The sequence below is a fragment of the Vicia villosa genome, linkage group LG6, assembly GCF_029867415.1.
Source record: "Vicia villosa cultivar HV-30 ecotype Madison, WI linkage group LG6, Vvil1.0, whole genome shotgun sequence".
In the NCBI taxonomy this organism is placed as follows: domain Eukaryota; kingdom Viridiplantae; phylum Streptophyta; class Magnoliopsida; order Fabales; family Fabaceae; genus Vicia; species Vicia villosa.
The window spans coordinates 140287915-140299804 of record NC_081185.1 but is presented as its reverse complement, the minus strand read 5'-3'; the positions used below and the strand labels follow the sequence as shown (position 1 = coordinate 140299804).

Below are 11890 nucleotides of genomic sequence, written 5' to 3'. Positions count from 1 at the left end.
ATAGTAAAATCGTATTATTTATCCCTCGATTATTAAAGAAACCGAAGGGATAAATCAATTAGTTTTCACTTATAAACAAATAAAAACTTAAACTACAATAACTGGGATTCGAAGTGTGTCATGAGTTTTTTTCCCCTCGGTTATATTAAAAACTGAGGGAATGTGTTTTTTTTTAAAATAAAACATGGCGCGCCTTACCATAATACCTTTGTTTTTTTCTAGATAAGGTGAAAGTTTGGTTATGAAATGTATTATTTGTAATAGTGAGAGAAGGTGGAAGAGGTGAGGTTACAAACTCATAAAAGAACGTATGAATTACTTCATATGGAAGAAAGTGAAAGCATGACTTATTTTTTCACTAGGGTTGCGAAACTGGTGATTCAAATCAAGATACGTGAGGAAGCGTTGACATCAAGATTAATTGTCGCAAAGATCTTGAGGTCATTGGCTCCGAAGTTCAATCACATGGTAGTAGCCATAGAAGAATCGAAATATTTGTCAACTTTGACAAAGGAAAAGATTCAAGGGACACTTGAATCTCATGAACAAAGAATGACTGAAATATTTGCAAGTAAGTCAAAGAGCGATGTAGCTCTATAGGCGCAATCAGCTAAAAAAGAGAAAGGCAAATGAAGGTGGTTTAGTAGCAAAGGTATATGAGGATACAACAATTCGACTGGTAGAGGAAACCAGCAAGAGGGAACTCGTCGAATCAAAGGAAATCATCAAATCATAGCAACCATATAGGTTGTAGTGTAGGTAGAGGAAGAGTTGATGGAAAAAACCGACAAGAGTCACATTCAATGTTACAATGTTAAGAATTTTATGTTACACCTTCACATAAGATTCTTTCTTAATCCTCAATGAAGAACAATGTAAAATTTGCGCATGACAATACACTAGAAGCCAGAGGTGCTGGTGATGTTCTGATTATGAGGAAAGATGGAAAAAGGTATGTAATTTCAAATGTATTGTACATACCATGCATGAAAAGCAATTTTCTCAGCATAAGGAAACTGATCGAGAAGAATTACAAAGTTTTGATCGAAGACATAATGATGAGAGTTCTCGACTTAGGTTGTAGATTAATTTTTAAGGCTCCTATGTCTCATAACAGAACCTTCAAGATTGAACTTATTGTGATGGAACACAAGTGTCTGACAATTCCAGCTATCAGAGATGAATGAATATGGAACTATAGACTTAACCATCTTAACTTCAATAACATCATAAATCTAAAAAAAAGGAAATATGGTTTTAGGGTTACCAGAAATCGGCATTCTAAAAGAAGTATGTGAAGAATGTCTGCGGGCAAAGAAACATAATAATAGCTTCAATAAGGATGTAGGAAGCAAGTCAAAGACAATTCTTGAAGTCAAATATTCGGATGTGTGTGGTTCTATCCAGGTGGATTCGATTGGAGGTGATAGATACTTTGTCACGTTCATAGATGAATTTAGTCAAAAACTATAGACTTACCTGATCAAGAAGAAAAGTGAAGTGATCGAAGTATTTGTCGAGTTTAAATCTATAGTTGAGAGATAAAGTGGTCGAAAACTCAAGACTCTGAGGATTGATGGTGGTGGAGAATATGGGTCGAAAGACTTCGATGCATTGTGTGAAAAAGAAAGGATTGTACATGAGGAGGTGTCACCACTCCATAGAAAAATGGAAATTCATAAAGAAAGAATAGAACCATCATGAACATGGTGAGAAGTATGTTGAAAGGTAAACATTTACCTAAAAAATTATGGGGTGAGGTTATGTCGACTACAACATACATTCTAAAAAGATGTCCGACGAAGAAGCTAGAAGGAATCACAACCGAATAATGTTGGCCTGGTGACAAGCCTAGCTTAAGTCATCTAAAAGTATTTGGATCTATAGCACATATACATGTGTTTGATTAGTTGAGAAGAAAACTTGATGACAAGTCGAGTCAAATGATCCTAATAAGATATCATTTGACTGGCAGAGAGTTAAGATTCGATAACAGAAAAGACTGTGGATACAAACTGTTCGAACCAGTAAACAAGCAAGTTGTGATAAGTAGGGACGTAATCCTAGATGAGGTTAAGGAATGAGATTGGACTAAAAGTGTCAAGAAGGATTAAGTAAGAATCTTATGTGAAGAATCAGCTAGTGAAGTCGAAAGAGAAGTTCGACAAGAAGAAGTCAGAGGTCAAGCAGGCACAAGCAGACCTTAAAGAACAAAAAAATGCCTGCAAGGTTGTAGGAATGTGTGATTATATCAGATGATGTTGTCGATGATGAAGGCGAACTTGTTCATTATGCTCCATGCAAATGTCGAGCCTGTCAATGTAACTGAGGCATTGAAGGACTCGAAGTGTATGCAAGTGATGAATGAGGAACTGAAGTCCATCGAACTTAACAACACTTGGTCACTAGTCGAATTGCCACAAGGCAAGAAGGAAATTAATGTGAAATGGGTATACAAGGTGAACTTTAATCCCTAAGGAGAAGTAACTCGACACAAGGCAACACTTGTGGCAAAAGGATTTCTTCAAAAAGAAGGAATCAACTTCGACAAATTTTTTTCACCAGTTGCTAGGATTGAAATAATCAGGTTAGTTGTTGCTAGGATTCAAGCAATGTCCTCCAATTTAAAATGAAAAAAGGATATTGAGATTACTCCATATGAAAGTGGGGTTATAAGCATTATGTATGAGATTGATCGTAGTAGACCGTGATTTATCACCATTTTACTATGTTTTATTCTTATATTTGCAAGATTTTGATAACCTTTGATTGTATCTAAGTTGTATATATTGTAATATTTGCAAGAAAAGTAAACAAATGAGGTTTCTAATGAGTTAATTACATTTTCTTGAAAATATGCAGTTTTGGAAAGGTTTATCCTACTTTGTAGGTCGTAGGAAGTAAAAGAAATGACAAAAAAGAAACACGGTGAATTTAGAAAGATTTACAACTTCTATTTCATCACATGATACATCATGATGTACATGTAGTATTATGACCCTATCTAGATCTTCGTAACTCCGATCGACGTTTGATTGACAGCAAATGAAATCTTACATTCAAGGCTACAACTCCATGAAAGTCCAAGGAAAATTCTCATCTTCACAAACACGTATGCTAGAGTCTAGATGCCCCATACATATTTTCAAGCAAATTCTCTTAAGCCCAATTGCGCTTCCAAATGAGTATAGACAACCAAATCTAGTCTGGATGCCCACTTTCGTATTTAGAGAAAAGGAAATCTTATTTTTCTTAGATATTCTAAAAGTGAGATGGTGAAAAAAGTATACTTCAAAGATTTCTGTATTGAAATATAGTTTTTTAAGATTATGAGTAGCTAAACTCTTTAGTGAAAGGCATGAGTCATTGTCATTGATGAATTTTGCAAGCTTAAATTGATTCTTGTAAAATGTTCTATGAAACAAAGAAATTGGTTCTGTTCATTCAATACTTAAAAACCAATATCATCACAAAGACACAACAAACACAGTCCAATTTAGCCACATAGTCAGCATCATCCATCACAACATAATGACTTTTTCCTCTGTCTCTTACTCATCAAACAAAAAGTTGTTGCAACTACTAGTAGTATTACTAGTGCTTATTATTAGCTCTTTAATTTCATCAAATGGATTTTCTCCCCATAATCCATTTTCTTTCTCTGTCCACTGATTAACACTTCCACCATTATAGAGGTAATCAACATCATCATCATCATCATATTTTTCAACAAGCTCTTGATCTATGACATGGTTGATCTGGTTTTTGATATTTCTCTGAGAGGGACCAGTGAAACTTTCTTGTGCTGAAGTAAGAGAATTTCCACTCAAAAGACTTGAAGATGCTGCTGATGAGTAGGAAAAGGAACCTGTGAATGATAATGATGGAGATGGAGATGATATTGTTGAAGTTTGAAGAATGGATAGAAGGGTAACTTGTTGAGATTTCATCTCCACTGATTGATTCATGGACATGAATTTTTTCTTGAGCTTTGTGTTCCAATAGTTCTTCACATCATTGTCGGTTCTTCCTTGTAACTTAGATGCTATAATTGACCACCTATAATTTGTGAAAATTTTGAAACATTATCAATAATGTAAAGTTTTAACCCTAATACTCAAGATCAAGATCTTAATTTGGAAAACTTTAGATGATGATAAAGTTTTTAAAAATAGTCCGCTACAGCAAAAACGACCGCAACAAAATAGTATCAGAAGGTGTTCATAGCGATACCATTTTTCCCCTTTTTTTATAAAGAATAAATTAATTCACACTGTGACGATCACAATCAGCGTCCTATTATTTATACCCAATATTTATACCAACCGAAATCGCGAAAATCTATACACGATTGTGATCATTATTTAAAACCTTGGAGATGCAAAACATCTAAAGAAACAAAATGCATAGAAATGAAGTAGATATGTGAATTAAGGTAAAAAAAAAAAAAAAAAAGTACCTGCTTCCAATGCTAGCAAAGAGGGTGCAAATTATATTATCTTCTGAGTCAGAAAATTCACCATGCTTAATGTTTGGTCTAAGATAATTAAGCCATCTTAGTCTACAGCTTTTGCCACACCTTGTCAAACCTTAATGAAAAAAATCCAATAAAAAGCAAGAAGTAAATATTCTTTCATATATAAATATATATATAATCATTTGCATGTACTTACCAGCTTTTTTGGGGAGAGAAATCCAGTTTCCACCGGTTCCATTTTTCTCTATGTAATCCTTTAGTATTGCATCTTCTTCAGGAGACCATGGACCTTTCTTTACACTAGCTTTGTCACAGCAAGGAGCTCTTCCCATAGTTTTCTCTCTTCTTCCTTTAATCTGCAGAGAGAGAGAGAGGTATCACACAATAATGGAAGGTTTGAATAGATTTTTATTCAGAGATGAAACAGCAGAAGTCAAAGGGAACAGCCTATTGTCTGTCTTATCAACTTCCAAAACCAAATAATTCATTACTTTACAGAAGTTTCCATTACTATATACTTGCTATGTTCATTATAATATTATTATTATAAATGTCATTTTCAATTTTCATATTTATTATAAAAATAGATAATAAATTTAACATATGAATTTTGTGTTTAAATGTTTTTAAAATATATTTATAGTTATGGAAGTGTTCAACTTTTACTTCTCGTCTGTTCATACACTTAAAAGCGATAACGACCTTACATTTCAAGAGTAAGTGTTCAACACTTACTCCAAATCATAACCATTGATTTTCATTAATCTAACGGTTTTAATTGATCATTTAATCTAATTATTTTTGGAAATATTTTTTTATATAAAATTTTAATTAAAACCGTTGGATTAATGATAATCAATGGTTATGATTTGGAGTAAGTGTTGAACACTTACTCTTGGAGTCAATATAACCCTCCTTATATATATATATATATATATATATATATATATATATATATATATATATATATATATATATATATATATATATATATATATATATATATATATATATATATATATATATATATATATATATATATTTTGATAATTTTAATATTTTATTTTGTCTATTTTAAAACCAATTTTTATCCTCTATTTTACAATCTTTAATTTTTTTTTTATCTCCCTCCACTTTTTTGCATATGTGTCGTTGTGATTTAATACTAGTATTGTCATTGAGGTGCCAAGTAAGCAATAATAACTATTTTTTAAAAAGTTAATTGGAAAATATATTTAAAAATATTATTAATATATTTAATCATTATATTTATGACATTTTCAAGATTTAATATCCCTAAACAGAATTTGTGTTCTCTTTATCTCCTTCTGCATGAACTCTAATCTATTCTTCCCTCAATCAAAGTTCAATCAACATTCTGCAACCTTTGAATTTCAACAATTTCCTCAATCGTCGAAGCCCGTCAATCAATCGCTAACCTCCATTATTGTTTTATTGGTTAGCCATCTTCTATAGTCGAAACACCTTTTCTTTCAAAAATAACCAAAGCACCACATGCCACATGTGTAACACCTCGAACATTATACTTCCTGTTTTTTTTTAAGTATCGTTTTAGCATAAAGCTCTTCAATTAAGACAGGAGATTATTAGAATTATTTTTTCTATGATATTCTCACTTATTTTCTCTTTTCAAATAAATTCAATCATACACTCTCTCTCATTTTTTAATAAAAACAAAAAAATTCTTCTAAAACGACACTTAAAAAGAAACGGAGGGAGTAATTATTATTTAGTCTTAAATGCAGTTTTAACCCTTAAATTTCTCAATTGTTTGATTTTGGTCACCTATATTTCAATTGTTTGATTGTGATCCCCAAGTTTTCTAATTGTTTGATTTTGACCTCTTAAGTTTCAATTGCTTGATTTTGACCCCTCAAGTTTATCCTCTTTTGCATTTGATAGTCCCCTAATGACATGTAAATTAAATTTCTCTTTTTTATTGTTTTTTAATAATTTTCTTCTTTACAATTTTTCTTCTCTTTTTAATAGTTAAACTTTGAATGTAATATTTTAAAATTTTTAAATATTTCATTCAACTTAGAATATACGGACAAACATGCAATATCCCTTATAAAAAATTTAAATTATATATGATTAATAATATTGTTAGACTTGGGGACTTTATGCTTAAATATGAGGGAGTTATTCGTCAAAAAATTTGTTATTTTAATTAGATAGTGATTTATTTTTTTGTCATAATAATTTGCTATTAAACATAAATTGAATTAAATATTTAAGAATTTTTTAAATATTACATTCAAAGTTTAACTGTTAAAAAGAGAAGAAAATTAAAATTGTAGAGAAGAAAATTTTAAAAAAAAAAAAAAAAAGAGAGAAAAAGTAACAAAAAAAGATAAATTTAATCTGCGTGTCATTAGGGGACTATCAAATGCAAGAGAGACAAAATTGAGGGGTCAAAATCAAGCAATTTAAACTTGGGGGCTAAAATCAAGCAATTACAAAACTTGAGGGACCAAAATCAAACAATTGTTTCTCTTATCCACCCTTTGGGGGCTAAAATCAAGCCATTACAAAACTTGAGGGACCAAAATTAATGCAATTATATAAGAGAAAATCTCAATCCACCTCTTGAATCTTTTATCCACCTAGCGAAATTCCAATTTTGTCCCCTGCTTCCATAAATGCACTTTCGAAAGCAGGTTTTTTTTTTTTTAAAAAAAATATTTCTTTCCATAGATACATCTACGGAACGTGTTTAGACAGAGTATTCTGTAGATGCATCTACGGAACAGTCTGCTAAATTTTCAAATGACATACATTTGACTCCAAAATTCAATTTTTATAACAACAATGGAAAACAACTCGAGAGGAAGAAAACAACTTCGGTAGAAGTTTGATTTTAGAAGTTGAGAGAGTTTGATAGTTTGGAAATGAGAATGTGAAGAATGGGGAGAGGAAGAGTCTGACGCGAATATAACCTCAAATGTTTTCATAGATGCATCAACGAAAACTTCCGTATGTACATTTACGAAACAAAACAATATTAAACAAAAAAATAGTGATTTTGAAAATACATCTACGAAAGTAAAAGAACATTTTAAACAAGCCGCATGGTGTGTGGGAGAACTAAAAAGTGGGGTAAGAGTTTCTCTTATATAATGTCAAGTCAAGCAATAAAAAGAAAATGAGATAGATAATGTGTGTAAAAGAGTATATTCTTAACATTATTATTATTATTTGTTGAAAGATATTTTCAAAATAATTTTTGTTGGAAAATTCTTTTTATGGGATGGCTCAATATATTGTATGGACCACAAATGATAGAAGTTAGTGGTATAACTTAGTGGTTAAGTGTAAGTACATTTGCTAAGAATTATTTCTTTTTCCTTTTCCATATTGATGATAGGTCTTATTTATCATTATATTATCCAATATTCTCTCTATTCCTAATTATAAAAAAACGGATTAGATAAAATTGATGTATTAAATCCAAACTTAAGACTAACTACACACTCCAAATGAAAATGATTGATGCACATTAACTTAAAATTTTATTTTTTTTTACCAATGAGCAAATAAAAGAGTAACAAAGTTGTAAAAATCAAGAAAATAAAGAGCGAGTCATTCGTTAATTTTCTGTTTGTCTGAACACATTTGCGTCTATATATAAAGAACGTGCTATCTTTCTATTTCTCTTCCTCTCTCATATTTTCTGTTACAACCAATTACTTGTCTACCTTCTCACTCCAAGCACCACATTTGGTACGTAAACTCTCTTTTTCTCAATCATCCAAATTCAGTTTCCTGTTATTTGATTCTTCTAGCATTTCTATTTATCAGATCTTGGATCCAAATCTACAATGTGTTGTTTGTTTCTTAGAATTTGCTTCTGTTTTTGAATTCTTGTTCAGATCTAGATTTTCTCATAACAGTTGTTGATGTTAATTTACGTGTTGATTACGATGTATGTGAAATTACGATGTCGATTTGGATCTGTTACGCGATTTATTGTTTGATTCTTTGATCTGATGTGTATGTAGGATAATGCATTACTGGTCTTGTTTGTTGTAGAAGTAGCAGATCTGAATTATTAGCTTAGTTGTTTGTTCTGTTTATTGTGTTTTGTATTGTGATGGATTGTGATGGATTGGTGGTGAAGTAATTGAAAATGAAAATGTCGATCATAGTAGAAACATCGGCAATGTGGTTTCAGATTTATTTTGTGTGGCATATCAACCAGAATTAGGTTTTGCATATAAGACTTTTCTCAAATATAACACTTTTTATGGAAATTGTCGTAATCTGCCAATAGAGGTAGAAACCTTTTTCATGTTTTTGGTTCTCAGATCTGCATTCAATTCAATGATTTTAGATATAGGAAACAATCATCTAGTAACAATGTTGCTCCTATCTTTTATTTATTTATTTTATAATGATACTGAAAAAAGAAAATAAAATTGACATAAATAACTTTTTTCTTATCACTCATCACCTTGCATGATACTGAAGTAGGTTGTTGTAATTAATAGTGCTGACAACATTTGTGTACTTTTCAGAGGATCCAGACTCCTTTATAAAGTACTGATATTGATTCAATTAAAATCTATAGCAGCTGTAATAAAAATTGAATAAATGTTGTTTGATCAATTTATAGTATTTGTCATAAATTCATGACTGTTAGCTTTATGTAAGATTCATATTACATGTCAACTTACTGTGCATTTCCTCTTAAAACCAGAGATGGAAACCTTCCTCTTCACGTCAGAATCTGTAAATGAAGGTCACCCTGACAAGCTGTGTGATCAGGTTTCAGATGCCATCCTTGATGCATGTTTGGAGCAAGACCCGGAAAGTAAGGTTGCTTGTGAGACATGTACAAAGACTAACATGGTTATGGTCTTTGGTGAGATCACAACCCAGGCTAATGTGAACTATGAGAAAATAGTTCGAGACACTTGCAGAGGAATTGGATTCGTATCAGCTGATGTCGGTCTGGACGCTGACAACTGCAAAGTTCTTGTCAACATTGAGCAACAGAGTCCTGATATCGCTCAAGGAGTTCATGGTCACTTGACCAAAAAGCCAGAGGATATTGGTGCTGGTGACCAAGGCCACATGTTTGGCTATGCCACTGACGAAACACCTGAGCTAATGCCACTCACTCATGTGCTTGCTACAAAGGTTGGTGCAAAGCTCACTGAAGTTAGAAAGAACAAAACATGCCCGTGGCTTAGGCCTGATGGTAAAACCCAAGTGACTGTTGAGTACCAGAATGATAATGGAGCCATGGTCCCAATCCGTGTGCATACTGTCCTCATTTCAACTCAGCACGACGAAACTGTCACCAATGAGCAAATTGCTGCAGATTTAAAAGAGCATGTGATAAAACCTGTTATCCCAGCTAAATACCTTGATGACAAGACTATCTTCCATCTCAATCCCTCTGGTCGGTTTGTGATCGGTGGACCTCATGGAGATGCAGGACTCACTGGTAGGAAGATCATTATTGACACCTATGGTGGTTGGGGTGCTCATGGTGGAGGTGCCTTCTCTGGCAAGGACCCAACCAAGGTCGACAGAAGTGGTGCATATATTGTTAGGCAAGCAGCCAAAAGTGTCGTAGCTTCGGGGCTTGCAAGACGCTGTATTGTGCAGGTTTCTTATGCAATTGGAGTCCCAGAGCCACTTTCTGTATTTGTTGACTCATACAAAACAGGAAAGATTCCAGACAAGGACATCTTGGTTCTCATTAAGGAGAATTTCGACTTCAGGCCAGGAATGATTTCCAACAATCTTGATCTCAAAAGAGGTGGCAACTTCAGGTACCAAAAGACTGCTGCTTACGGCCATTTTGGACGTGATGATCCTGATTTCACTTGGGAGACTGTCAAGATACTCAAGCCCAAGGCTTGAGGTAACAAGCAACCCTGGCGTTGATATTGGTGGTTATCATCGTAGCCATCTTTCAGATTTCGGGTGAGACGAAAATAAAGGAGCTTCAATGCCTACATACATCTCTTATTGAAGATATGTTTCAGGGATTAGATGAGTAAAGGAATCAGAGATGATGATATTTTCTTAGTTGGTCTTGTTTTCAGTTTTACCAATTCATTTAAATTTCGTTAGTTACATTTTGGATTGTATTTTCCTTCTCTCTCTATTGATTGTTTTGCGACCAATCCAGTGTTATTGGTGTAAACTCAGGATCGTGAATGTATTGATTTGATATATCTTTTCATTGAAGTCAATTTTCAAAATTGTTTACCAGTTTTCCTACTGCAGTAGTTTCGAACAAAGTCATTCAATAATTAATCTTCAATTTGAAATACATTGAATTGTCGATGATAGGCAATTGCCAATTGTCATTCTTACACCAATAGATCAATAGGGAAATTACAAACATAATGTTTCCATCGTAACATGTCTTCACGAATGCAACCACAGACGATCATGCAGCCTCTCTTCTCCGGTCCCATACATCTCATCTACCTTTTCACCATCTCGGAAAAACTGGAAGGTCGGAGTGTACCGAATGTGTTGAGTTGTTTCCGGACATTCATCAATATCTGCATATATAAAGGACAACTTCGGGAATTTGTTGCTCAATCTACAGAATGCAGGCAGAATTTGGCTACAAACTCGACACCTGAAAAAACCGTAAAAAAACACACATCACCGACACCATCCTAAACAAATCCAAACAACATACCATGAAGCTCCAACATCAAACACCTGGTGTTCAAACAGCTCAATAATTTGGATTAAACATTAACAACATACCATGAAGCTCCATAATTGATAACAGCCTGCAAACAATTATGTAACAGAACAATAATCAGATACACATTTTCTACGACAGATCACATACAAAAAAGAAACAGTGAAGTGAAAACCTAGGAAATAAAGGGGATAACAATGGTTGGTTACCGGAGTTTTGGAGGATTTGATATTTGTGAGGATTTGGGTGAAGTCATCATCGGAGGAAGCGCTTTTCAAGTTAGAGTGACGGTTGATCGGTAAAACTAAGCCAGTGCCTTCCAAACCTTTGTTTGATTTATCTTCTCCGTTTTCCACCATTTTTGGTTCTTTTCTCAATCCGAAAAACATTTTTGGTTTTTTTCTTAGCCACAAAAATCAGTTTAACACTTTAACTATAGACTCTACCTACCAAGTTATTTACTAATTAACCCTTCTTACGATCCGGAAAGTGTCACGATAATTTTTCAAAGTATTTTATGTTTTTCTTATAATTTTTATATAAAACATATCAAATGAGAAACTTCTCATGTAAAAATTAGTTCAAATATAAATTAATTGTCATACACTATTATTATTTATAAATAACTAAAATAAAAGTTAATAATTAATAAAAAATAAAATTTAACGACTAATTATTAATTGACAATGTAAAATATATTTAACAATGTCAAT

The 11890-nt window shown here is 32.7% G+C and overlaps 3 protein-coding genes across 3 annotated transcripts; 1 reads left to right on the top strand and 2 right to left on the bottom strand.

Annotated features, from left to right (window-relative positions):
- Positions 1-2919: 2919 nt before the first annotated feature.
- On the bottom strand, positions 2920-4961 carry LOC131612565 (transcription factor RAX2-like). Its single transcript, XM_058884335.1, has 3 exons — positions 4674-4961; positions 4460-4589; positions 2920-4059 (listed from the first exon to the last, which is right to left on the bottom strand). Exons 1-3 carry the CDS (start codon positions 4807-4809, stop codon positions 3552-3554), a joined length of 774 nt encoding a protein of 257 aa, XP_058740318.1. The 5' UTR covers positions 4810-4961; the 3' UTR covers positions 2920-3551.
- Positions 4962-8078: 3117 nt separating this feature from the next.
- LOC131610234 (S-adenosylmethionine synthase 3) lies at positions 8079-10707 on the top strand. The gene is made up of 2 exons (XM_058882127.1): positions 8079-8221; positions 9198-10707. The coding sequence occupies exon 2, from the start codon at positions 9200-9202 to the stop codon at positions 10370-10372; it is 1173 nt and encodes a 390-aa protein (XP_058738110.1). The 5' UTR covers positions 8079-8221; positions 9198-9199; the 3' UTR covers positions 10373-10707.
- Positions 10708-10744: 37 nt separating this feature from the next.
- Positions 10745-11592, bottom strand: LOC131610235 (thioredoxin-like 3-3). Its single transcript, XM_058882128.1, has 3 exons — positions 11387-11592; positions 11240-11265; positions 10745-11105 (listed from the first exon to the last, which is right to left on the bottom strand). Exons 1-3 carry the CDS (start codon positions 11564-11566, stop codon positions 10886-10888), a joined length of 426 nt encoding a protein of 141 aa, XP_058738111.1. The 5' UTR covers positions 11567-11592; the 3' UTR covers positions 10745-10885.
- Positions 11593-11890: the final 298 nt, after the last annotated feature.

Coding starts and splice junctions, on each gene's coding strand:
- LOC131610234 (XM_058882127.1), top strand. CDS start 9,200: ATGGAAACCTTCCTCTTCACGTCAGAATCTGTAAATGAAGGTCACCCT.
- LOC131610235 (XM_058882128.1), bottom strand. CDS start 11,566: ATGTTTTTCGGATTGAGAAAAGAACCAAAAATGGTGGAAAACGGAGAA. Junction 11,266..11,386: donor TCAAATCCTCCAAAACTCCG/GTAACCAACCAT, acceptor AATTGTTTGCAG/GCTGTTATCAATTATGGAGC. Junction 11,106..11,239: donor ATCAATTATGGAGCTTCATG/GTATGTTGTTAA, acceptor CGGTTTTTTCAG/GTGTCGAGTTTGTAGCCAAA.
- LOC131612565 (XM_058884335.1), bottom strand. CDS start 4,809: ATGGGAAGAGCTCCTTGCTGTGACAAAGCTAGTGTAAAGAAAGGTCCA. Junction 4,590..4,673: donor TTCTCTCCCCAAAAAAGCTG/GTAAGTACATGC, acceptor TTTTTCATTAAG/GTTTGACAAGGTGTGGCAAA. Junction 4,060..4,459: donor TTTGCTAGCATTGGAAGCAG/GTACTTTTTTTT, acceptor CACAAATTATAG/GTGGTCAATTATAGCATCTA.